Source organism: Pleurodeles waltl, chromosome 3_1 (assembly GCF_031143425.1).
Source record: "Pleurodeles waltl isolate 20211129_DDA chromosome 3_1, aPleWal1.hap1.20221129, whole genome shotgun sequence".
Lineage (NCBI taxonomy): Eukaryota > Metazoa > Chordata > Amphibia > Caudata > Salamandridae > Pleurodeles > Pleurodeles waltl.
Window position 1 is genome coordinate 540,985,037 of NC_090440.1, and position 27,289 is coordinate 541,012,325.

Consider the following 27,289-nt stretch of genomic DNA (forward strand, 5'->3'; position numbering starts at 1 on the left):
GGGGCAGTACTAAAAGCCAAGCGAAAAAGGCATAAGCACGCAGCTAGCAACTGCGTTATGGATAGAATCGACTCTCTCCTAGGCGAATGCAACGGAATACTAACTAGCCCCCAGGGTAACATTTCTATTGCAACTGGGGAGGGGCCCACTTCAACTAGCAGGAAGGAAGGTTCCATGAAAATCGCTGAGATTTTCGTGAAACGTGGGCAACAAGTTACTGACTCTACAGGGGTGGGTGAAAATAGGAACGTTATCACCCATGCGGCCCCCTCCCTAGCAGAAGACCTACCACTTGCCACCAACGACTCCATCCAGCTCAGTAACCGCTTCAATCCCCTAACCAACCTCCCTGAATCACGCGACGACATCAACCCAGACACCCTGGCAGATGGGCCAGCAGCAACCAACACGCACTCTCCTCATGTAACCCCACAGCATATCGAATACATACAAGCTCTAAGGAAGGAAGTCACAGAACTCAAGCATATGGTTAACTCATTACTTGCAATAGTAAAACAGCTAACCCACGCAAATAACACGACCACCAGTAACCTTGCCCAAAATCCAATCCTATCAGGCATCACAACAAACTCGCCCAACTCCTCTGCTTCTAGCCACGCTGGCCCTCACCCTACCAAAGAAAAGACCATGAACTCCCACCAGACTCCCCTCTTCCACAATTTAGGCACAGGAAATTCACTAGACATCTATCATAATACCCTCAAACCCATGAGCAACACCGCCTCAAAATACTCTACGCAACCAGCCACTGACCAGTCCCATTTAGGTAATATAGTTCTAATGGTTAACGTTCCCAAGTTAACCACATTGGCGCGCAAGGAAGGGGTAGACTCTATCAAAAACAAGGCAATCCACTGGATTCGCCATGTTAGAGGCTGCCGATCCATAATACATGAGGACCTAATTACCGTAGTACGACGGCCAGACCCGGGAACTCACTTTGATATCCTAAAACTGACACTCAATAACAGGACCATGGCGAACAATCTGGTGGCCCTAGACGCAAGAACAAGCCCACCTGCACACTCACGCATCCAGTTTAAACAGCCCAGGTCACCTACGCTCCACGAGGAATGCCCGAGTTATCACTCGGCAGAAAACCTATCCCCCCTTGGTAAACATGATTGACTCACAGCCCCACCTAAAATCTATGCAGGCAAACCTTGCAACCTTCCAACATCTATCACCCCCAGATCCTCCTTTTACCCCACCACTGTCTGTCCATGTATTCACCCCCCTACCCATGACACGGCGACCATTTCCGGCTCACCGAGCAATCATGACAACGATGCTCCACCCATCTTGCAGGCACATTGCCCACCAAACTTAGAGCTGCTGTCTAGGCCGGCGAGCATCTCCTTGATCAGGACCAGGCCTGTTCCAACAGAGGAACATCACCAACCACCACAAGCCTCACGGGCAAACATTGGTATCAACCCATCTCTGCTCCCTCAGCCACATCTGCCAAACCAACCCCCGACAGCCAACTTCACAAACCCCGGGCATTTAGGCTGGACAACTCAGTCACAATCTGGGGTACGACTTGTCTCATGGAACGTGGCAGGTCTGAAATCTATTCTTCCCCTTCCATCCTTCTCCTCATTTATTGACGAACATGACATATGTCTCCTACAGGAAACATGGTCACTCGACCCACTCTTCCGAACAGGCTACTCAAATTTCCACATCCCCGCTGTGGCCAGCACGAGAGGCAGGCCCTCAGGGGGTCTGACCATCTGGATCAAAACATCGCTTAGCTGCCATATATCACAGCTACCTACCGCCTCTCCCGACCTGTTAGGCCTTCGTCTATCCTTTGGGCCTGACTCTGTGGTGAACATCTTTAATATCTACGCTCGAGGGGTCAGGGGGGGTCAAGTCTCCAAAACCCTCAGCGCCCTCGTAGCCCTCTTACAAAATTATCCCCGCCATCATAAAACCATTGTGGCTGGGGACTTCAACGTCACATTCGAACCCCTTGACTGGGACGATCTCAGGTCCACCCGCGAGGAAGATCAAGCCTTGTCTATCCCCGCCCTGTCAATTCCACCCATCAAAAGGTGGACGTCGGTTGCCATTCAGGTTAAATCATTGACCATGGAGTTTGGACTTAGGGCGCTAAATGGCAGAACTAATTCAGACACCAACGGTAGTCACACATACAACAAAACGAACCACACCAGCAGAATCGATTATTGCCTATTCGATATAAGATTATGGCCTCTAGTCATCGATATGACAATCATCGAAAGGACCGAAAGTGATCACAACCCTCTCTCTGTCCACACATTAGCCCTAGGTAACCTCCCAGCCACGTCTAACCCCGCAGCAGTAGCACCCGAGGGTATTAACCTGGCCAACAACAAAAGACACCTAAAATGGGTCAATATTGTGGCCCGGCCCGCACTCATCAATGCTGCCAACAACACCCTAAAATCCACACTAAGGGACCTAGAGGCGGGTTCTGCAACACCCCATCAGGAAATTAGTTCAATCCACACCTCCTGCTTTAGGGATATCGCGGACCACTTCTCAGCTTCCCCAGCCCACGACGACAAACGACCCAAAGCCAGGCACCGCTGGTTCAACAAAACGTGCCGGTCCCTAAACAAGCGCCTAGTTCAAGCCATTAAATCCAAGGACCCCATCGCCATCCGCGTAGCTAGGAAGTCCTATAAATCTGCAATATGCATAGCCAAGCGTGATCAAGATAGCAAATGGTGGACAGCACTCAGCGACGCTGTGCGCGAGAGAAATTATAGTCTGTTCTGGTCCCTGGCAGCGCGAGGCCCAGAAACCAGTGGTTTGGACATCACAACCAATATTGCCCCAAGAGACTGGATAGCCCACTTTAGTAGTCTGTACTCCCCTGATCATGATAGCCCCACCTCTGTTTGTATGGGTCCCCTCCTACTTCACTCATTAGCACCAACCACTGCAGCACCCCTGTTGTTCTCCCAAAGTGATATAACTTATTCTCTAAGCACTCTAAAACGCGGCAGGGCACCTGGTTCAGACTGCGTCCCAGCAGACCTATTCTCAACAGACCTAGCATCCTGGTCAAGATATCTCACCATTCTAGCTAACGCAATAGCATCTGGGGCGCCAATTCCCGACTCTTGGAAAGCGGCCATTGTTATTCCAATCTTTAAAAAGGGCGACAGATCTCTTCCCTGTAACTATAGACCCATTAGTCTAATTGACTGTGTCCAAAAAGTCTTCTGCCACTGCCTCCTAGGGAAGATAGAAGAATGGATAATTGACCACGATATCCTTAGCCCCCTCCAAGCCGGTTTCCGAAAGAAGATTTCCACCACTGATCAAGCCCTCAGATTCCTATTATTATATTGGAAAACAGTGTTCATTGATAAAGGCAGCCTTTATGTAGCTTTCGTGGACCTCAAATCTGCCTTTGACCTAGTACCTCGCAACAAACTGTGGGTCACTCTCTCTCGGATGGGAATCCCGGAACACATCCTTGCCATTTTGATACGACTCCACGAGGACAACTACGCACAAGTCAGGTGGGGCAACAAGGGCCAACTTACCGATAGAATCCACGTCTCTAGGGGTGTGCGGCAAGGTTGCGTACTTGCCCCGACCCTCTTTTCCCTGTACATCAACGAAATTGTCCCCTCCCTCCTCAGACTGCAGGCTGACGCACCTTCACTTGGCACACAAAAAATCCCAGTCTTACTCTTTGCCGATGACACTCTTTTGATATCTAAGACCCCTAGTGGTCTAAGGAAACTCCTTGCGTGCTTCGAGCATTTCTGTTCATCCCAGGGACTCGAAATCAACGCAACGAAAACCAAACTAATGACCCTTAATCCCCACAGATCCTTCAAAGGGAAATTTACTTTAGAGGGCTCCTCAATCGAGAAGGTGGGCATTTTCAGCTACCTGGGCATAACACTCACTGACAACATGTCCTGGAAGCCACACATAGGAAAACAAGCCCTTAAATTAAGACAAACAACTGGGGCTCTACTAAAAAATTTCCACCTCTCACACACAAAACCAATTCGCCCAGCATTACAGTTATACGAAGCCCAGGCAGTTTCCTCAGCGCTCTACGGGGCTGAACTTTGGGGTTATACCAAAACCCAAGACCTAACCATCGCTGAAAACAACTTCTTAAGAAACCTTGTGTCCCTTCCGCTAAGCACCCCACTGTTCCCTCTTTTCAAGGACCTCGGCATCAAACGCATTGGTCATAAAGCCCGCCTGCGACCTCTGCTGTACTGGCGGCGTCTCTGGACCACTCCGGAACTTGACATCTTCACCGAAGCTCTACAGGTCATCCTAAAAGCCGACCACCTGCACAGAATCCCCTGGCTACGATCCATCAAGGATTTACTTCACTCTATCGGGCTCGATGATCTCTGGAACTCACCAGCCACGTCAGTCTTTCCCTCGAAAAGCGAACTAAAGAAACTTTACTGGCAAATGGCCAACAACGAAGACACTCGGGCTGCACTCCACACTACATTATCTTGTGACTTTGCCAACCTAAAAGAGTCATGCAAGTACGAATCTTTTTGGGACCTAATCACGGTCCCAAGGGAAAGGAAACTGTACTTCCAGCTCCGCATTGGAACACTCCCATTAAGACTTTTCACCAGCAGCTGGTCACACAACGAATCCACCGCATGCCCTGCTTGCAAAGCCCCCGTCGAGAATCTCCCTCACCTCCTTTTTGCATGCCCCGCGTATACTGCCCCCCGTAGGAAATGGCTGGCCCCGGCATGCAGACTACTGGGAGCACGCTGCTCTGCGCTAGCTCTGCGAATCCTTAGATCAGACACCAGGCCAACGCTAGTGATCGCTATCGCCAAATTCCTCGGAGCTAGTTGGCTTATTAGAGGGAAAACTCTCCTGGACAAAGACTCCAAATAAGACTGTCCCAACATCCTGCACAGTGCATTTCATTTAATTTCATTTCATCTAATTTTATTCCATTTTATTCTATCTCATTTTTATTCCATTTTAATTTTTATTTATGTTTTACTCCCTTTTATCACCATATTTACCTGCAATTTTATTTTATTACGTGCATTTACTTGTATTTATTACTGCTCGCGCTTTTTTGGCTCTTGTAGCCGCAATAAAGCTTCTTTGAATTGAATTGAATAGGAGGTAACACCACTGAGAAAGAAGGATCAGCAAATGGGAATTAGCACCGTGAAGATACAGGGACACTATCCAGTCCAGTGCATTGAAGGTCAAAAGGAGCTGACTAAAACAGAACCATTGAATATGTCCTGTAGAATAAAGAGGATCAGGAGGCTCCATTCAAAAATGGGTCTGATACCCCTGTCTGATCTGGGTCCTAAGAAGTAAAGGAAGAAAAATCCTTTGACACTCTCCTCCAAGGACACCACTCCTGTGTTGCCTCTAGGTAATAGAGTGAGTCCTTCCACCTCCAAGACTGAGGCATGCACTGTGCAGCACTTCCTTGCAGAAGGTGTGTGATTTGGCAGAGACTACAGAAATTGAATGGCATAGCCTAGCCTGGCAACACTGTTGATAAGTTTTGCATCCTTCTCTGTTTATATCTCCCAGTAGTATTTCTTCCCTTGGGTTTTATTCTTGGATGCCCTTGATATATTGGGACTTTGTTGTACTTATTTGCCCCCTGATGCTTTCACCTCCAGCTGCCACCTTAGTCCTGGGACGCCGCTGTTTAAGGTTTGCGGTTTTTCTTCTTGCGGGTGGCTGGTGCAATAAGCTAATTTAAGTAGGTTAATGTTGATACCTATTGACATATTACAAGATTACATAGTGACTTGTATTTCGAAGACCTCTCTGAAATTGCTTTGTCTCTCTATCTCTCTCTCTCTCTTTTTCTCTCTCTGCTTCTCCACAGTCTTTCTATGCTCTTAACCACACTACCACTAAAATATACAGTAGATGTCTGTTAGAAATGGAGTCTCTGGTTGGCAGTCAGTTTGCACTCTTTCCAAGCAGGGACCCTCAATCTAGTCAGGGTAAGGGAGATACACAGCTCAGATAACCCCTGCTCACCCCCTTGGTAGCTTGGCACAAGCAGTCAGGCTTATCTCAGAGGCAATGTGGAAAGTATTTGTACAAACACATACAGTAACACAGTGAAAACACCACAAAAGGACTCCACACCAGTTTAGGAAAATAGGCAATATTTATCTAAATGAAAAAAACGACATAAATCCAACATACACAAGCAAAGATATGAATTTTTAAAATAAAGAGTCTTAATCCAAAGAAATCAATGGATGCGTTGTTTTAGCCACAAAGTACCTGGTATGCGTCAAAAATAAAGCCGCAAGGGTGACAGTGCATCAGAAAAGCAAGCGATGCATCAATTCCTTTCTCACCAGTGAGGCCGTGCATTGATTCTTTTCCCTCAAGGGAGGATGTGTGTTGATTCCAGGTGCGCAGCTTCGGGACCGAGTTGGGATGTTGAAGACTTTGCCACCCAGGATCCGTGCATGGAAATTTCAGCCCATCGACTCAAGTTCATGGCCCAGAGGAGCAGTGGGAAAAGCACTGGGTCTACCTCTGTTGATGATGTCTCAACCAACAAGTACTCAGAAGAACAGGTCAAAGGCATATAGGAATGTAGCAGCTAAGTCTCCATACGAATCAGGGAAGAAGATGGCTTCCCCTTCCTATGGTGTTTTTTGTGGGAGTTCTCCTTCAGGATCATTCCCAGTCAGGAGATTTAGGCATACCGTAAGGGGCTGAGTCAAGATCAACTTTGCTTCCTGATCCTTGATGGCCTTGCATGAAGGTTCAAGCGCTGTATACTGACAGGTCCTAGACATCAAATGCCCCAGTCTATCATATTTCACAAACAAATCTTCTTTTGACATAGGCAAAGTTTGAATCCCAAGACCTTAGAAAGTGATAGTTGAACTTGTCACCTTTGCCCAACCGTTGAATACATTTTTTGATTGACACAGAGCACCTCCAGACCTATGTTGGTAAGGCACGGACAAATAGGAACTGATGCAATTGTGCTAGATGGCACATTAAGTATGCTGGTGTAATCCCTTCCTGGGCAGATGGAGCAGTTGCCTCATTTGCATGGCACCACTTGGAGGTGCTGTAAAATTAATGTTGGGAAACGTTTTTTTTAATCCAGTCTCGTGCCTGGAGATTATTCATAAGGATAGGCATTTGTGGGAAGAAGTACCCATGAGAACCTGTCCTACAAACGTCTAGTTCTGGACTAATGTTTGCCTTGGAGCATGGCCACTAAAATTATGCAAATCTTCAACTGTATCATTTTCTGTATAATCATGGATCTATCGCACTTGCGATATAACATTTCATCTTCTGCATAATTTGAAGATCTAAAAAAAGCTCAAATGCTACCATGCGTGTTTCTAAAGAGGTCTTTTATCATGCAGAAGCTCACCTTTCAGTTGCTTATTACTGTATTTAGGTGTTAAACTAGTATTAATAAGGTGAAACCATTCCCCAATCAGTGTTAATGTATAAAAATGACAAAAACGTGTTTACCGCTTCAAAATGTGGAGCATTACTCCACAGAATTTGCCTTTTTCGCCCTATAGTTTAGTCAAAATGCTGCATCGTTTGCCCCTCACCTGTGGCATGGTTCCTGTGACTCTGCCTAAGAGGAATATCTTATATGGCAATTTTTTCCTCATAAATATGGTATTAACATTTAAGAAACAATTGCACTGATCTTTCTCTCTCTCTCTCTCTCTCTCTCCAGACAAGCAATTTTATGACACCATTTCTGTTTAGCCTTTTCAGTTTTGACCCTAATACATAAATGATATATCAATTATAACTCCACTGAACGTAAATACATATAGGGGGTGATTCTGACCGCGGCGGTTCCCGCCGAAAGACCGCGGCGGTCATTCTGGCTTTCCCACTGGGCTGGCGGGCGACCGCCGAAAGTCCGCCCGCCAGCCCAGCGGGAAACACCCTTCCCACGAGGACGCCGGCTCAGAATTGAGCCGGCGGAGTGGGAATGTGCGACGGGTGCAGTTGCACCCGTTGTGAATCTAAGTGTCTGCTAGGCAGACACTGAAATTCTTTTTGGGGCCCTCTTACGGCGGCCCCTGCAGTGCCCATGCCATTGGCATGGGCACTGCAGGGGCCCCCAGGGGCCCCGCGGCACCCCCTACCGCCATCCTGTTCCCGGCGAGAGAACCGCCAGGAACTGGATGGCGGTAGGGGCTGTCAGAATCCCCATGGCGGCGGAGCACGCTCCGCCGCCATGGAGGATTCTCAAGGGCAGCGGAAAGTCGGCGGGACACCGCCGACTTTCCGTTTCTGGCCGCGGCTGAACCGCCGCGGTCAGAATGCCCAGCGGTGCACCGCCAGCCTGTTGGCGGTGCTACCGCCGACCTCCGCCATGGCGGTAATTACCGCCAGGGTCAGAATGACCCCCATAGTTGCTTAAAAGAAAAACACTGTAACTTCCTGTGTCTTCGTATGACTACACTGTACAACTCATTTAAAATATTCACAACTGTTTGCATGCTGCAATTCTATTACAGACATCATCATGTTTTTCACATGATAAAAAATAGAGTTTTAAAACCATATTATACAATGCCTTGCATCAGTACTTAATTTGTGCTTGTGGTTTCCGGTGCGGGGCACCGGCACTTATTTTTTAGGGCCGGCGCTGATTTTTCTGCCTCAAGCATTTACTGCGAGCAAAAGACACATATGGAAAAGACGAAGGAGGCGAAAAACGAAAAAGCGTCACAAAGTAAGAAAGAAGAAAGCTGCAAGAGTGAGCTGAAGGGGCAGGGAGTGGCTTCAGGATTACGCTGCCTCGGTATTCCGTGTTCGGAGATTTAATTGCAGCAGCCGCGTGTTTAAGAGGAAGGCTTTAAGCACCGGCACGTTTTCATTTACAATTAAGCACTGACTTGCATCGTTTGGATGTTAAAACACACCCCTCCACCACATAAGTGACGCGTTGCACCGGTATTATAATCAAAACATATGTATTTTCCTTAATAAAGACCCACAACTAAAGTGTAACGGGATTGACCTGGTCCCTTTACACAATTATTGAAAATACGAAAACAAGTGGAAAAAATAAATCTGAAAAAAAGACAATGTAGTCCGACGAAGACAGGATTACCGTGTGTCTCTTTCAAGTGGTCATATATATTTATGGTCACAGCAGTTATTATTGATATATTCAATACATTTCAAAGCATGAATGGTAATTCAAGGTCCCTCCTGTAACAAAGCCACTAACAGTGATTTCTAAACATTATGGTTTTGTTCTCCTAATCTTCAGTAAAAAAAAAAACAGGGAAACAGACTTGAATGCTGTGAACCGCTTTTCCCACTGAACTTCATTATCAAAGGTATGGGGAAGTCACTAGAAATCTTCGAGACCCCCTTTGATACACCAATGGAGGGAAAAGTGGCACGGTGGAGATTAGCGGAGATCGCTGCAATCCACTGAGAGGAGTACAAGGGACACCGCAAATGGCCGATAGCTCTAGAATGGGACAATATACTAGAAACATTCAGCGAAGACGGTAGCGGTCATTAAGATATTGCAGGGCTTCTTAGACCTACACCACCACCCCACCTTGCAACCTGTAATGCCATACCCTATGGGCGACACGCCTGTGCAAGTGTCAAGACCCCAGATAGTAGTTCCTGACCGCGTCATAATGTTTATATCCTACACTATTAGATTGCTTAAAATATTGGTCCTTTTTCCCCACAAATCTTATGTTACTCACACAACAGTATTCCCAATGTCCCCGAAATGGATATATATGTCTGTCAGGCTGATGGGGGGAGGGAGAGGGAGTTAGAGGGTTAACTGTTCTGTTTGCATAAGGATTTTATATCTATTCATAACAGTACTGTACAATTTTCTTTATCATGTCACTGTCTGGAACAAGACGAGATATGCATCTCTCTTATCACACATATTTAATCACAAGCCAACTATCCTAATGTCACTGTAAAAAACGTAAACTGCAATAAAGTTGTGTTTAAAAAAATGAGAGGTCTGGGGGCTGCATCACTCAGAGGTGTACTTCGACAGTATAAAAAATGAACTCACCTGTGCCCATTTCTTAATCCACTTTTCAGGACCGTACCTCCTGTACTCTTTTAAGGCCTGTGCGTAGCAGGGCATGTGCTTCGCAATGTCGCAGTACGCCGTGCCATGGCCATCAAAGGCCTCGTCCATTTTGAAGAGCCAGCGGTTCACTTCCAGGTTGTCAGTTATCAACTGGCTGAGAACTTCATAAACCTGCACATAGTTGGTGAGACATGTGCAACAATATGTGAATGACATATTAAGGGTTCATTATGAATAATACACAAAGCCCAGACAATATAGCAGCAAAATACACAAACCCCAGAGAGTATAGCAGCAAGGTAATTGAAAGACAGTGTAAACACTGCACCATTGGACCTGCACCACAGAGAGAGCACTAATGTTCGGTAAAGGGAGCACTGGACGACATTTATTACCATTCAAGACATCGTGAAGGAAGTGAGTTCTCGCTGACCTCATAAATAGTATGAGACAGCAACCTCCCTTCTCTATTGTCGTTAATCAGCTGTTCTCAGTAGATTATCAGTTCTGGTAGCATTTGAGTCAACTCGGTGTTTTAAGGAAATAATGTACACACCTCCCCCTCCCGTTTAGAATTAAAACACAAGCAGATGTTTTTCAACAGGAGAAGAAAACAATTGATCAAAACTACAAAAAGCCACACTCTAACACAGGTTTACAAAGAAATGTAGGAAGTCCAATTTAGAATAGTACCGAAAGTCACAAGACAAGTACAGGCACTGGAGTGCAAAGGCAATGGCAGGTAGGAGCAGCATCCATTTCAGTTTGATATTTTAAGAAAGGTAGTTTGAAACCTTTGGATGTAGAGTCCTTCTCGCAGATCACACTATTCATACATACCACATCAACCTCCTATAGCCTCTTACAGTCTGGAGTTATGATTTGCTGGTTTCTATCTAGCAGGCAGTTTGGAGGGTAAACCTGTCTGCAATAATTTCTATTTATTGCACAGAAAAGTATGTGACAAGGAGAAAAAACGTGACCACACCTAAAACTCTGACTACAAATTATTCAGAAGACCAAGTAATTAATTAATGGATAAAGAAGTAATGCAATAATACTCTTGAGTTTTGCAGTCATTAAAATAGTGAATATAGTTGGGGGTGGGAAATGAAAAAAGATCTTAAAACCCAAAGAGTTTCACCAAACTTATCAGAGGAGAAAAAGGTAAAATTCTAGAAACTATAATATAGTGGGCTGCACTGCAATGCCCATTATTTCAGATGCAACTTTTATTTTATTTTGGTTTTCTAAATGTTTTTCCCCAAGATGTGCACACAACGCACTGACAGCACTCCACTGTAGAGATCTATATAATAGACGAATACTATTAATAAGCTTACAATTTTTTTTTTTACCCAATTATGTGATTTATCAAGTTACTCCCCCCCATTTGAGCATGAGGGAGATGAGAATGCACAAGATTAATTACACAACAAATATGCTGTATAGGGTCCCCTACAGAAGTCTACAAGCTTTCTATTCCTTCACAACTGCATGGGAATTGGAACACAGAAAGCTAATAAATAATTAAATTTGCCTATTTAAACTTTTAAAAGATTCTTAGCTTGAACATACCATCGAACACTCAAGCCACATCTACCCTTGCAACACCAAGCATTTCTGCAAGGTATGTTGGACATGCAAATTTCGCACAGGGAGCATGCTTTGAGGGGATGAATGGTGTTGCATAAACTATGGCTCCGCCTTTGTTCTACAGGGTTGGACTTTCCCACCTATTGATGCCTGAAGGTGTTTCAGAGCACCAACGCTTCAGAGTAAAAGTCCAGGTTGCTCTAGCCCCACACAACCCCACTCAACATACTGTCTGATGTGGAATCTGTGCTTTATGGGTTCCTAATAGTCCTTTTACAAGCATTTGCAATGCAACAGGTCTCGCATTTTCTTGAGTTAGAGCTATTGGCGTTGTAAGTTCAGAAGTGGACTTTTCTTGCCACATAAATTGGTCAACTATGTCTCATAATTTTGTCTTTTCCTGCCATGTTTTGGTGGTCACTGGCAGCTACTGACATCAGAAATGTCTGAACAGAAATTGGAAAATTAGGCTGGAAAAGTATTTTATTTTTATTTTAACAGAATGAAAAGTCTTGCAAGAGTTCTTGCCTCACATTTCAACAATGCTCTAATTAAGTTAACAATAGCAGAGCAGCCTGAGAAGATTTATGGCTCCAATAAAGGAGATAAGCAATACGAGATAAGCAATACCCTGTGTGTGATGTCCTGAGTGCTGGCAGGGAGGGGCCCTGGAGAAAGACTTTGGGAGGCAAAGCAAGTTTCACATCATTGCTTCTAGGTTTAGCTACATTCTACCAGAAAGGGCATATTGTGGCTTTCGTGAGCAGTGAACTAAATGATCGGGTGTTTCCTTTGTAAAATAAGCTTATTTTAGGAGCCAGAGGTAAACGAGGACAGCAATGGAATAAAGCCAAAACAAATGTCAACAACCTGGTAGAAGGTGGGAGGAGTGGAGTGCTGCAATAAAACAGCCAGCTCCCAGCCTAAAACACCCACAGTGAAAAGGCAGCATCAAAGAAATAACAAAAGGTCTGTCACAGCAAGAGATAAAGAAACCAAAGTGGACTAATACAGTAGTTGGTCACTGCTCTGAAACAGAAAAAGAAGGGAGAAAAAGGCAGAACTGACCACTAGCAAGCAAGAATTTTTGAAGGACACTGCAACAAACAAATGAAATCGCTTTAAGCTATAAGAAGTATACTAAAAGTATACATGAGGTTGAATGCTTATGCTCAACCTTAAAAGGGGTCAGGGGTGTTGTGGTGATTCACACATAATTTTCTTTAGAATATCACACATAAGTACTCGACCAAGAAAAAGTGTTTTATTTGGACAGTCTCATCCTGTTGTTTAGCATGTGGAAAAAAACGACAGAATATAACTAGAACAGCACTTTCTGGATGTTACTAACAACGAGAATATGAAAATTTCTAACATGAGTGGAATGTAATTTGGCAAATTAAAACCCTAAAGACTATTGCTATGGATTATACGAGGGGACTCCATCCTTTTCTGTAATAAGAGCTACTTATGTTCAATGAACATCATCCTGAGCGATTACAATTATTAGTGCTGTAATAGTGCTCATGTCAGGCAATATCACACTATTTATCTTTTAAATATCAGCTTTAAAGTTATTTTGTAAATCTGCACTACATGCTCGTCAAATCTGGGATAGCTGTATTATTTCACCAAGCAAAAGTTTCTTAATTAGCAGGCTGGGCTGCACATGGGAGAGCTACTTACATTTAGCTGGAGAGCTACCAGTAGCTCATGAGGTACTTGTTGGAGGAACCTGCAGGCAGCTGTACTTCGTGAGCATGGAGTAGCTTTATTTGCATCTAGAGTTTCTTGGGATTCAGTTCACTTCATACTTATTTATAGCAAGACCCTGTGGTTATCAGACTTTGTCAGGGAGAGAGTGTTCCCTTGAAAGGAAAACACACACCAACTGGGCTCAACTCCCCTCCTTTTGGAATTGGCTCGGTATCAACTCTCTCAGCACAAGATTGCTGTCTCTGTCAGGGTCTCTGGCAAGATCCTGTGCAATAGTACGGGACAAAGACCTCTATGAGTCAGTGGCCACATGATGTGGTTTATATAGGATTGGCCTCCAACCTTTACCGTACATGGGGAATTTGTGGGGTATTTCCATTAAATTCTTGACCTAACCTGTGTGCATCAATATTATGTTCTTAAGACAAACTAGTATAAACCAGTATAAAAAAAGTACATCAATTCAGACTACATTGTTTATTTTATATGTGTGTTATCTGACCTTGGAACATAGATAATAGGAATGTGATCTAGAATTATTGGACATTAGGTGTTTTGTCAACGTAGTTATTTGAATGATTTTACACTTTCAAATTTTTTGAGAGATAAGGACAGATGGTATCTAGGTCAAAAGTTAGAAAGTCAGATGATCAGGCAGAAAATGGAGTCTGGCCCGTACAAAATGGAGTCTGGCCTTTGAGTTGTTATGACAATGGGTGATCAATGTAAAGAAGGGAGAGTTTCTAGCTCCCCTTAATCAAACCATATTACCACTGGACACAGAGTGAAGTACGTGCCTAACCCCTTGCAAAATGTAGCTAGTTGCCATTTAGCTTCTAAGTGCTGCATACAAGTTTTGGAAGAGATGACAACTACAAATGCATTGGACCTTTGATGCTGTAATTTGACACCCAACGTTACTGAAGTCAGTAGTCATTCTAAGATGCAGAGTTAGATGACTGTGCAAAATAGACCCTGAGGAATGGGGAATAATGGGAAATATCAGGTTATTTCTCCGATTTCAGTTGATGGTTTTGCAGCCAAATTGTCCAGGAAAAATATGATAGGTGTGGTATTTTCACACTGCTTGTAATTCTGAGCCAGTTGGTAGATCCTGTTTCTAGCCACACAAGGGATTTCTAATTCACTTGTAATTGGGCCAATAATGAAAACATCCCCAACTGATGGACTGCAGAAAGGGCATTATTCTGCGGTAGGAAACAAAACTGCAAAAGTCTGTTCATAAACTGATTGAGTTTCTTTTTTGAGGCTTTAGGGTATGAACATAAAAAGCACAAAACTGAAAACAAAATTCAGAGCATTACAGGAATACACTGAATAAGTGAGGCCCACCTACTATCACACAAAGTGTGTAAATTTAGGGTTGGTATTTCCAGAGTGAAACAGTGCACATGTTTTATATAATCCTTTTGGAATCTAGAAAGGACAATTTTCACAAAATGCGTTCCTTTACTTACGTGCACGAAAAATAAAACTGTGGTGAATAATAATTTCAGTAGGATGTGCTAAATGTGTGAGTGCTTTGAAGTAACCAAAAGTGTCAGGGGAAGTTATACAAAACATCCAAACAGATTAATATCTAGTTTTTCTTTAAAGAAAATCTATAGATTGTGGAGATAAGATCCCTTTTGTAGCAAATTGTGTTAAAATGTCACAATATCTGTAAAAAAAATCTACCTATGTCTCCCAGCATATTCTACTGGTTACCTTACTGCTAGCTGTGAGGTTTGTCAGTGGCCTTCTGATGTACGATGATGATACAGAGTCCAGGAAAAAGTCACGCTTTTTCATTCAAGATCTTCAGTCAGAGACTCAAGCTTTATAGACACATTTTTCAAGCTTAAATACTCTATGAAGGACGACGCTACCTTCACAACCCTTGGACCCACTCAATAAAATTCATTACGGATTTAATTTGACACTTTACTATGTGAACTTCAGCAAAGCTTAAACAACATTCCTTTTCTGCCAAACTCTTTGCTGGCTTTCGTGTCCCTCCGGTCTGTTCCTAGATCTCAAAGTATTTATGGTACATGTAATCTATATTCCCAGTTCAATCAATCAGAACCCTGAATGGGCCTTGCAGACTTTCAAAGCTTCCTAGGTGATGAGGAATTCACAGCAGAAGGAGAGCACTGAAGGGGTGAGATTCCACATCCCTCATTGAAGTATTAACAATCCTTCCAAGAAGAACCAGGAAGTAATTTAAGTATACAACTATGACCACGTTCTAAATTAGAAATACTGATTGTTTCAACCATGCATAAACAGGGAAGATTGAGAAAAAGCCTTTGGCAGTGAAGAGGATTCCACATAAATTGATTGTGCTTGAATTTAGTCAAGGGCGTTTCTGATACTGACATAATTATGAACTTGGAAGGCTCTTGTCTTATTTTGGCAGAAACCTCCACAATCAGGGTGGACATCTGTGTATGGTAAACTATAGGGAAAAATGTAAAAGTTTATGGAGCATTTAAAAAATATTTCTTGTTATTCTAAATAATAATGTCTCCACACCAGGAGACTGCATTCAGGGCGGAGAATGCCTTAAACTTGAATATAGGGAATACGGAGTCCTAAAACTTACCTTTCTCAATCAGGCCCAAAGTTACACTGCAACCGCTTTGAAAGCACAAATAGGTCACTAGGTAGCGTTTGCCCTGTTATTTTAATTATCATCTCTGGTTTTATTACATTGTCTAGAAATACAGGCCACTTCACACTTTTTGGTATTTTCATTCTTGGGAGCACGCAATGGGATTCTTCTAACAGGCACATCCAATTATGGGCCTGCATTCAATCCACAAACACATTGGAGAAGGATTGGTGTCCTTTTAGAGCTACTATCGTAATTCAGTTCACCAATGGTCCTGGGTTGCTTTCACTGAACAGTGGACAACCACACCTCTTAACAATGGTTTGTAACATAAATCTCAGTTCTAGAAACATTGTCCTCACCACATAGAGTCAGGATGGTAGCAACTGGGATACAGATCCATTTTACATTCTCGAAGAGTCAGTCCAGTGGGTACTGGTGGGCTTCAGTTTAGGAGAATCTTGGCATGTATATAGCTAGGAAGAGGACAACACAGGGATGATGGTTTTTGTCCACAATCCTTGCTTCTCTTTCTTCCCTACTGGCATGATAATCGAAACTCTTTGCTACCTGGCATACCAGTTCGCAGCCTTAACCTGCATATGGATGACACATTTGATTAGAGCACATCTCCAATCCTCATGTACTTTAACATGCACCTCCCATATAAGCCAAACTACAACCAACATCTTATTAACTATGCACTCTGAAAGGAAACCCATGAACACATTGCAAAATAGAGCAGTTGCAACCCCGTCCGGAGTATTATGCTGTCACGTAGGTTCTCATTATTCTAATGAGGCTACTGGATTTGGGTGGCAGAATCACCTGAATCGCGTGGTACGGAGTACAATTCCACACCATGTGATTCCTGTCAGCCCAATCCAGGTTTTCCGGGTAACTAGCAGCGCCTCATCTATGTCCAAGAGCAGGGATGATTGTGGCAATCGGCGCATGACAAGAAAGACTCCTCAGGTGAATCGTGGTCGATCAGATCTCATCACTTTCTCTTGGTTACATTAGTCTCACACAGCAAAGGGCAAAGACAAACAGAGGCAGAATATAGTTCAAGAAGAGTTTATGTATTGCATGTATTGCAATAACTAGGATGATAAAACACACTAAAAGCAAAATTGTGACAGAGTGTGAAACACAAAAACAGTCCCACCATGCTGTCACTAGGAGTGATATATGTATATATATATATATATATATATATATATATATATATATATATATATATATATGGAAAATGTCACTTACCCAGTGTACATCTGTTCGTGGCATGAGACGCTGCAGATTCACATGCTGTGCATTATCCTGCCATCTAGTGTTGGGCTCGGAGTGTTACAAGTTGTTTTTCTTCAAAGAAGTCTTTTCGAGTCACGAGACCGAGGGACTCCTCCCTTTCGGCTCCATTGCGCATGGGTATCGACTCCATCTTAGATTGTTTTCCCAGCAGAGGGTGAGGTAGGAGTTGTAAATATAGTAATTGTGCCCATGCAATGGAGTAAGTATGTATGTACATAATGTGTATTAAAAAGTAATTATTTACAAATTTACAAGTTTACAGTTTTTATGCAACTTATAACGGCTACAGGCTCCCGGGGAGGTGGGAGGGCACATGTGAATCTGCAGCATCTCATGCCACGAACAGATGTACACTGGGTAAGTGACATTTTCCGTTCGATGGCATGTGTAGCTGCAGATACACATGGCTGTGCATAGACTAGTAAGCAGTAATCTCCCCAAAAAGCAGTGGCTTAGCCTGTAGGAGTTGAAGTTGTCTGAAATAATGTTCGTAATACAGCCTGTCCCACTGTGGCTTGTTGTGTTGTTAACACATCTACACAGTAATGTTTTGTGAATGTATGAGGCGTAGACCATGTGGCTGCCTTACATATTTCTGTCATAAGTATATTCCCTAGAAAAGCCATTGTGGCGCCTTTTTTCCTAGTGGAGTGCGCCTTTGGTGTAACAGGTAGATCTCTTTTTGCTTTGATATAGCAGGTCTGAATACATTTCACAATCCATCTGGCAATGCCTTGTGTGGATATTGGATTTCCTGCAATTGTTTTGTTTTGCGAAACTGTTTTGTTCTATCAATGTAATACATTAGTGCTCTTTTAATGTCTAATGTATGTAAGGCTCTTTCGGCTACCGAGTCTGGTTGTGGGAAAAAGACTGGGAGTTTCACTGTTTGGTTAAGGTGGAATGGTGATATGACTTTTGGTAAGAATTTGGGATTTGTCCGGAGAACTACTTTATGTTTATGTATTTGTATAAAGGGTTCTTGTATAGTGAATGCTTGTATTTTACTTACCCTTCTAAGAGATGTGATAGCTATTAGGAAGGCTACTTTCCAAGTTAAATATTGCATGTCACAAGAGTGCATGGGTTCGAATGGTGGTCCCATGAGCCGTGTCAACACAATATTGAGATTCCACGAAGGGACTGGTGGTGTTCTCGGGGGTATGATTCTTTTTAATCCCTCCATAAATGCTTTGATGACAAGGATTCTAAAAAGTGATGTTGAATGTGTAATCTGCAGATAGGCAGATATTGCTGTGAGATGTATTTTAATACAAGAGAATGCTAATTTAGATTTTTGTAAGTGTAATAAGTAATTTACAGTGTTCTTTGCAGAAGCATGTAGTGGTTGAATTTGATTATTATGGATGGCAGTAATAAACAAATCTTTTCCATTTGTTTGCATAACAATGTCTTGTAGTAGGTTTTCTAGCCTGTTTAATGACCTCCATACATTCTTGTGTAAGGTCCAAATGTCCAAATTCTAAGACTTCAGGAGCCAGATTGCTAGATTGAGCGATGCTGGATTCAGGTGTCTGATCTGTTGTTTGTGTTGAGTTAACAGATCAGATCTGTTTGGTAGTTTGATATGAGGTACTACTGACAAGTCCAGCAGTGTTGTGTACCACGGTTGGCGAGCCCAGGTTGGTGCTATGAGTATTAGTTTGAGTTTGCTTTGACTCAATTTGTTTACTAGATAAGGAAGGAGTGGGAGAGGGGGAAAAGCGTAAGCAAATGTCCCTGACCAACTCATCCATAGTGCATTGCCCTTGGACAGAGGGTGTGGATACCTGGACGCAAAGTCTTGGCATTTTGCGCTTTCTTTTGTTGCGAATAGGTCTATTTGTGGTGTTCCCCAGCGTAGAAAGTAAGTTTGTAGGATTTTGGGTTGAATTTCCCATTCGTGTGTTTGTTGGTGAGCTCGACTGATATTGTCGGCCAGCTGGTTTTGAGTACCTGGGATGTATTGTGCTATTAGGCAAATGTGATTGTGAATTGCCCAATGCCAAATTTTTTGTGCTAAGAGACACAGTTGTTAGGAGTGTGTCCCTCTCTGTTTGTTGAGGTAATACATTGTTGTCATGTTGTCTGTTTTGACAAGAATGTGTTTGTGGGCTATCAGTGGTTGAAATGCCTTCAATGCTAGAAACACTGCCAACAGTTCTAAGTGATTTATGTGCAGTTGTTTCTGTTGGATGTTCCATTGTCCCTGTATATTGTGCTGGTTGAGGTGTGCTCCCCACCCTACCATGGAAGCATCTGTTGTGATCATGTATTGAGGCACTGGGTCTTGGAATAGCCGCCCTTGGTTTAAATTTATAGGGTTCCACCATTGAAGCGAGAGGTGTGTTTGGCGGTCTATCAACACTAGATCTTGGAGTTGACCCTGTGCCTGTGTCCATTGTGTTGTTAGGCACTGTTGTAAGGGCTGCATGTGTAGTCTTGCATTTGGGACGATGGCTATGCATGAAGACATCATGCATAGAAGTTTCATTACAAACCTCACTTGGTAGTGTTGGTTTGGTTGTAAGTTTAATATTGTATTGCGGAACGCCTGTACCCTTTGTGGACTTGGAGTGGCAATCGCCTTTTGTGTATTGAGTGTTGCTCCCAAGTATTGTTGTATTTGGGATGGTTGTAGATGTGATTTTTGGTAATTTATAGAGAACCCTAGCTTGTGTAGAGTTTCTATCACGTATTGTGTGTGTAGAAGACACTGTTGCTGAGTGCTGTTTTTTATTAACCAATCGTCCAAGTAAGGGAATACGTGCATGTGCTGCCTCCTGATGTGAGCGGCTACTACTGCAAGGCATTTTGTGAATACCCTTGGGGCTGTTGTTATCCCAAATGGTAACACCTTGAATTGGTAATGTACGCCTTGGATTACAAACCTTAAGTATTTCCTGTGGGAAGGATGGATGGGTATGTGAAAATATGCATCCTTGAGATATAATGTTGACATATAGTCTTGTTTTTTGAGCAAGGGAATCACGTCTTGAAGTGTTACCATGTGAAAGTGATCTGATTTGATGTAAAGATTCAGTGTCCTGAGGTCTAATATGGGTCTCAGCGTTTTGTCTTTCTTTGGAATTAGGAAATACAGGCAGTAGACCCCTGTTCCTTTTTGATGGTTGGGTGCTAGTTCTATTGCTTGTTTTTGTAACAATGCTTGGACTTCTAGTTGTAACAGGTCTAAGTGTTGTTTGGACATATTGTGTGCTCTTGGAGGCACATCTGGTGGCAATTGTAGTTATTCTATGCAATAACCATGTTGGATAATGGCTAGGACCCATGCGTCCGTAGTTATGTTTTCCCAGTTGTGGTAGTATGTGGTAAGTCTCCCCCCCACTGGTGTTGAGTGGTGGGGGTTTGTGACATTGAAGTCACTGTTTGGTTTGAGGGGTTTTTGGGCTCTGGAATTTCCCTCTTGCCTTTGGGAATTGTCCACTTCTGTATGTTCCTCGAAAACCTCCTCTTTGACACTGGCCCGGATATGTGGGTCTGACTTGTGAGGTGGAAGGCTCTGTGGTTTGGGAACGAAACCACCCGCTAAAGTGCGGTTTCCTAAAAGTGCCTCTGCTCTGCCGGGAGTAGAGTGCGCCCATGGCTTTGGCCGTGTCTGTGTCCTTTTTGAGTTTTTCTATTGCCGTATCCACCTCCGGCCCAAACAATTGTTCTTGGTTGAACGGCATATTTAGCACAGCTTGCTGGATTTCTGGTTTAAAACCCGAGCTCCGTAACCTTGCGTGTCTACGAATGGTTACCGCAGTGTTCACTGTCCTTGCTGCTGTGTCTGCCGAGCCCATTGCAGACCTTATTTGGTTGTTTGAAATCGTTTGTCCTTCATCAACAACCTGTTGGGCACGCTTTTGGTACTCCTTGGGCAAGTGCTGAATGATATGTTGCATCTCGTCCCAATGTGCCCTGTCGTAGCGAGCCAGTAGAGCCTGAGAACTGGCAATCCGCCATTGATTGGCTGCCTGTGCTGCCACCCTCTTGCCTGCTGCATCGAATTTCCGACTTTCCTTGTCGGGCGGTGGCGCGTCTCCTGATGATTGGGAGTTTGCCCTCTTTCGGGCTGCTCCCACTACCACCGAATCTGGAGGTAGTTGCTGTGTTATAAACACAGGGTCCGTTGGGGGAGGTTTATATTTCTTCTCCACCCTAGGCGTAATGGCTCTGCCTTTTACTGGGTCCTGGAACACCTGTTTGGCGTGTTTTAACATGCCTGCTAGCATTGGCAAAGTTTGGTAAGAGCTGTGAGTGGTTGCCAAGGTGTTAAACAAAAAGTCGTCTTCTATGGGCTCCGCATGCATGGCTACGTTATGGAAAGTAGCTGCCCTTGAAACCACCTGCATATATGCAGTGCTGTCCTCTGGTGGTGACGGCCTTGCCGGGTAGCAAACAGGACTATTGTCTGAGACCGGTGCATCATATAAATCCCATGCATCCGGGTCATCTTGTGTCATCCCCGTGTGTGTCGGCGACTGCATTGGGGGTGTTGCTACCGGGGACAGGTGTGGTGAATGCAATGGTGAAGGCTGTGGGGAAAACCTTGGTTGTGTCTTGTCTTTTGCCACCTTTGCTCTTGGCTGCATTTCCGCCTCCTGGAATGCTAGCTTTCGCTTCATTTTTATTGGAGGAAGAGTTTGGATTTTCCCCGTGTCCTTCTGTATATGCAGCCTCCTCTGGGTATGGTCTGGCTCTCCCATGCCCAGTTCTTGCTCAAATCTGTGCCCTTGCAGTTTGCTGGAAAGGCCGTGCTCTTCTGTATAGGAGTCTGTTTTCGGCTCCGAGGCTGCATGTTTCGACACCGAAGGTTTCGGTACTGTCTTTTTCGGCTCCGAGGAAACCTTCTTGACTTTGGGGGCGTCAAACTCTCGGTGCCAAGATGGTTCGGAGCCGGTATCTCTACTGGAGTCGGATGTCTTCGGCTGCTGGGAGGCCTTTTTCGGTGCCGATGTTTGGTCACCGTGTTTTCGGGTTAAGCCATGGCCTGTTGGCGGTGGCATCCCCTTGTCCTTTATTATTTTCGAGTGAGTCTTTGCCGGGGCTGATTTACTCACAGTTTGTTGCTGCGTTTTCGGCTGCTCGCTTTTGGACTCGTCCAAGTCCGAATCTCGAATGGAGAATCTCTTCTCTTCCTCAACGTCGATCTGTTCGGCCGGTGTCGACGCCATCTGGAGTCTTCTAGCTCTTCGATCTCGGAGGGTCTTCTTCGATCGAAACGCCCGACAGGCCTCACAAGTATCCTCCCTGTGTTCCGGAGATAGACGCAGATTACAGACCAAGTGTTGGTCTGCATAAGGATACTTTGCGTGGCAATTCAGGCAGAAACGTAAGGGGGTCCGGTCCATGAGGTTTGAAGATGGACGCGGTCGGGCCGACCAGGCCCCGCCGAAGAGTGGAAGCCCCGAAGTGCCCCCGGAGCGCTTCTTTTTTCGGTGTCGATGTGCTAACACTAAACCGGTACCGAGCGCGAACAATACCGTCAAATTTTCCAATAACGAGCTAATTTTCCCGAATCGAACTACGGAGCGAAGAGGAACACGTCCGAACCCGATGGCGGAAAGAAAACAATCTAAGATGGAGTCGACACCCATGCGCAATGGAGCCGAAAGGGAGGAGTCCCTCGGTCTCGTGACTCGAAAAGACTTCTTTGAAGAAAAACAACTTGTAACACTCCGAGCCCAACACTAGATGGCAGGATAATGCACAGCATGTGTATCTGCAGCTACACATGCCATCGAACATATATATAGATATATATATGTATTCAAAAGAAAAAATGCTGGTCGCACACTCAGGGTTCAAGGAAAGCACACCTCCTGTAGGTGTGCTTTCCTTGAATCCTGAGTGTACGACCAGCATTTTTTCTTTTGAATTATTTATTACCGGTCTGCTCGTGCCGGTTTTTGCCACCACCCCTCACGGGCCATCGCAGCTCGGAATCGAGCATTTTGGATGTGAATATATATATATATATATATATATATTTTTTTTTTCCTACCTCAGCTATGTTAGAACACAGCGTGATAAGCCCTAATCCGCCCTTCAAATTCCCCCCCAGGGATTCGGCAGTCTAAACAAGAAGCTGTAGTGAAGACGTTCAACAAACAGCATGCAGTCGCGGTCATCTGGCTGGAATCTCCCTCTAACGTGTATGAGCCAAAAAGGTGTTTTTATAATATAACAGCTGATGTTTTTAGAAAAGGTCCCCACGTAAGAATATGTATGTTTCTGTGAATGTTGGAGACACAGTGTACCACTTTTGCCGGCAACCCGATCTGACTGCAGCCTTGAAGAAAGCACAAAGTGCAATGCTAAGAACGTTATTCTTTCCTAGGCGAAGGAACAAATAGAGAAAATAAAACAACACCACAAATGTGGCTAATGCTAGTAAAATAAAGCGATGCTGAATAAAATGTAACTGGGCTAAAGTGCACAACAGCAGGCCTAGTTTGCTAAAATCACGTGTCTAAAACATAGCTAAAATAGCTATACAACACCCTCCCCTTGCCTATAAATCTATATATAAAAGCATATAAACACAAATGTCAACAGTGACAAGTTAAAAGACATTTGAGCATGGGGTAAAAAAAGACAATTTAAAACTTCAGTAGTGGCGCCAATAACCCAAATTCAAAAGTCAGTGTAATTTTTAAAATCGCCAATTATGTCTGTGACAATTGAAGCCAGGAAATGTTCCACTTCAGCAGGTGGTAAAATATCCAAATCGTTGCCAAGGTAAACTACAGAGCACTTGTGTTCTAAATCCTGAGCTCCAGCTGAGGCAGCAGCATTACGTATTGTACCCAATGTTGAGTTAAGAGTTGCATTATCCACAAAGGGCAACTCATAGACAGCTTCCCATAGCAAACCACCCTCAACGCGCATGTCTGGTAATGAGCTCTCAGCGAGAACATCAACAGATCAGCGTCCAAAGAAAGTAAGCGCCAAGTAGAAAGACAAGACTTTCAGTGCACATTCGAAGAGGCACCAAAGGCATCGAAACACGGGCTGCACAAATCCAAAACTCGTCGAAATGACAGAGACGAGTCGCACTCCACTTGTTCCAGGAGCAGTGCTCTGAAATACTGCATCATGCATTCATGACGCAGTTGCGCTGGTGGAAGCGATTTCAGTCTTCCTTGTTGTAAAGGGACAGACATTACCAGAAAAAGTAGCAACAGCAAGATGCCACCTATTATAGCCATGGTAAACCAATGAGTGCCATACACGTTTTGCAAAGTCCCCGAAAATACTCAAAAATATTCAGGCACTTATTAAGACTCTTTGGGTCGGAAAACTGTCACTCTGGTTTTCTGCCCGCTGGCCCTATTATGAGTTTTCTGCTGAGTCAGCGGGTGGAAACAGCGTTCCTACCCGCTGGCCCAGCGGGAAAATCACCACAACATTGACACTGGCTTGTAAGCGAGCCGGTGGCAATGTCACCTGTAATCCGGGCAGTGAAAATCGCAACGGGCTGTCCGAGGGGGCTTCTGCACTGCTGCCCATGTCAAGTGGGCACCTCATCTCCGCCAGCATTTGCATAGCAGTGGGACTGCTATGAAAAAGCCGGCAGACAGGGAACTCATTTTCCCCAGGGTAGTGCTGCTTGCAGCGCTGCCCTGGCGGATTAGGACTGCTGGCACCACCAGGCTGTCGACTGGCGGCAACCTGGTGGTGCTGGCGGTCAGACCATGGCAGCTCCGCCACGGTTGTAATGTGGAAGATGGATCGCTCCTTTTGCGGCTGTCCTACCTCCACCGCGAGTCTGGCAGTCCCCCAACCGCCAGACTCGTAATGAGCGGCTGAGTGTATGGCTGAAGGTTTTAAGCCAAATATAGAAGAGAAGGTGTGAATGAAACCAGAACTAACAGCCTTAAAGAAATGTGCGATTCCAATAGTGCTGGACGCATTGAATATTCGTCCCACGAGTTCACCAAAGTGTCTAAGAAAGTTTGTACTCAAAAGGGATTATATCTCTTCAGATGACCTCGCAACTCGAAGCACATAGATCTTGCACGCATATGTAAGCGCCAACTGTTTTTGAAACAATAAATCCTTGAGTCTGCTCAACATGTCAAAATTCACATCTGAAGTAGCAATATAATGCCAAATCTCTGCTACTTCCTTTTTATGGAGTAGGGAGAAAAAGGACATTCCCGCAATAGGTGACAATTTGGAAGACCGAAACGACAAACTATTTCGGCTTGCATTCCACAACAACTCTCGCTGTTAAGGAGCACAAAGCTGCCATTTGAGAGCATCTGGAACGCAGGTCTAATCGAGGGACCTGGAACACCCTTTAGATAGCAAGCCATGTTTGCCGCTGAGGCGTTACACGCCCGTGCAAGGACAGCTGCTTACAAACCATCGAATGGCTCAGAACTCTCGCATTCACTGCCGCTAAGAAAGACTTCCTTCATGCCATTGAAACAGTTGTATGAAAAAAGAAGCTCCTACACCTCGTGTATGTAACTATCTCCCAGCCTTTCATATCTGTCTACTGGAATGTGTTTAAGCAGGATGTGAATTGAAGTGTTGAAGTAGGCAGATTAATAACCCCATGTATCAACCATTCAGCAAATGGTATTTCAGCCACAGTAAAAGGCAAATTCTCTAATTTCTCAATGTTTATCATGATGTAAGTCGCTTCCTTCCCAGCCAATATTTGTTGTTGTTGCATTAAAATAAATGTTGAAAATATATCCCTTGTGGTAATGTCTTGCCAGGGAACACGACCTGCTTTCAGTGTTTCTGGTGTCTAACCTAACTGCATAATGGACCTTAGCTGATTCTGTTAATGGTGTAAAGATGACATGTCACTCTGTACTATGTCTATTGCAGAAGCTACAATGTTGTTTAAATTGTATATCTGGTCAGAAAAGGTGTTGATACCATTATCTACAACGGCTAATGCTTTCTGTAAATTTTCCTGATCTATTTGCCTTAACCGGGCAGCCGGTTCTTGTTGAGAAAGTTTCCAAATTTCATTATATACTGCAAATAAGAAGTGCTTTCTGCATTGTCTTCTGGGGCCTAACAGGAAATCCTTCAAGTCTGTATCATTAGACAGGAGACCAAGACGTTCTTTAACAGCATCTAGTGAGGAACTTTTAAACCACTGCTGGCAGAATTTCCCTACACTATATGTTGTCAAAATACCTGAGTGTTCCGATGACATAGCGAGGGAGGTGGCACTGGCGGATGGAACTGTTTTAAGTCCTGCAAGACATTGACACTTTCATTTATGTCAAAAGGTGTATCTGCCTCCTCCGCGCCAGGACCATCAAGATCTGGAACATACATTTGTTTTCCGAACAGGCATTCGTACAAGGTACGCTCCCCCCAGGACCTTCTGGGTAGATTGTTAAGTGCTCTCTGGACTCCATACAGGTGTGTAAGCCAACTACGACCTGTGCCTAATACTCTGGCTGTTAAGGATTGCTTTAGATGCCGCATTCTTCGCTCCATGACACTGGTTCCCTCAGAATGAAATGGAGACCAATAAGGCAGTTGGACCCCTAACAAAGCCCCGAAGCCATGGTATCCCTGAATACCCTTGCAGCAAAAGCATATGTGCTGATAAAGACTTGCAAATCTTTAATAACAGTTGGAGCATCAGCCGAGCGATGTGGCCAAACCCATGGAAATCTGGAGCATGAGTCAACAGCAACTCAAATGTATTTGTATGCACTATTAGGTGTCAGGGGACCACTATGGTTCAAGTACACACATTGTAATAGTTTGTTGGAAATTAGGAGGGGTGTCTGCGGTGAGCGTTTGACGGTGGACCCTTTTATTTGCTGGCAGATGTCACAACAAAGGACATACTGCTTGGTCTGTTTGTAGAGATCTGGTCACCAGTAATGTGCTTGTAACAATGATATTGTAGCCGCCACACCAGCGTGGGAAGAAGCAACTCCCTCATGCGC

At 44.2% G+C, this 27,289-nt stretch overlaps 1 protein-coding gene across 2 annotated transcripts in view; it reads right to left on the reverse strand.

Moving 5' to 3' along the window:
* Positions 1-27,289, reverse strand: part of IQCH (IQ motif containing H) — a 613,153-nt gene that overhangs the window by 223,944 nt on the left and 361,920 nt on the right. For both annotated transcript variants that reach the window (XM_069222867.1, XM_069222866.1), the window contains exon 14: positions 10,088-10,279. In XM_069222867.1, the coding sequence (XP_069078968.1) occupies positions 10,088-10,279 (192 nt within the window). The remainder of the gene's footprint in view (positions 1-10,087; positions 10,280-27,289) is intronic.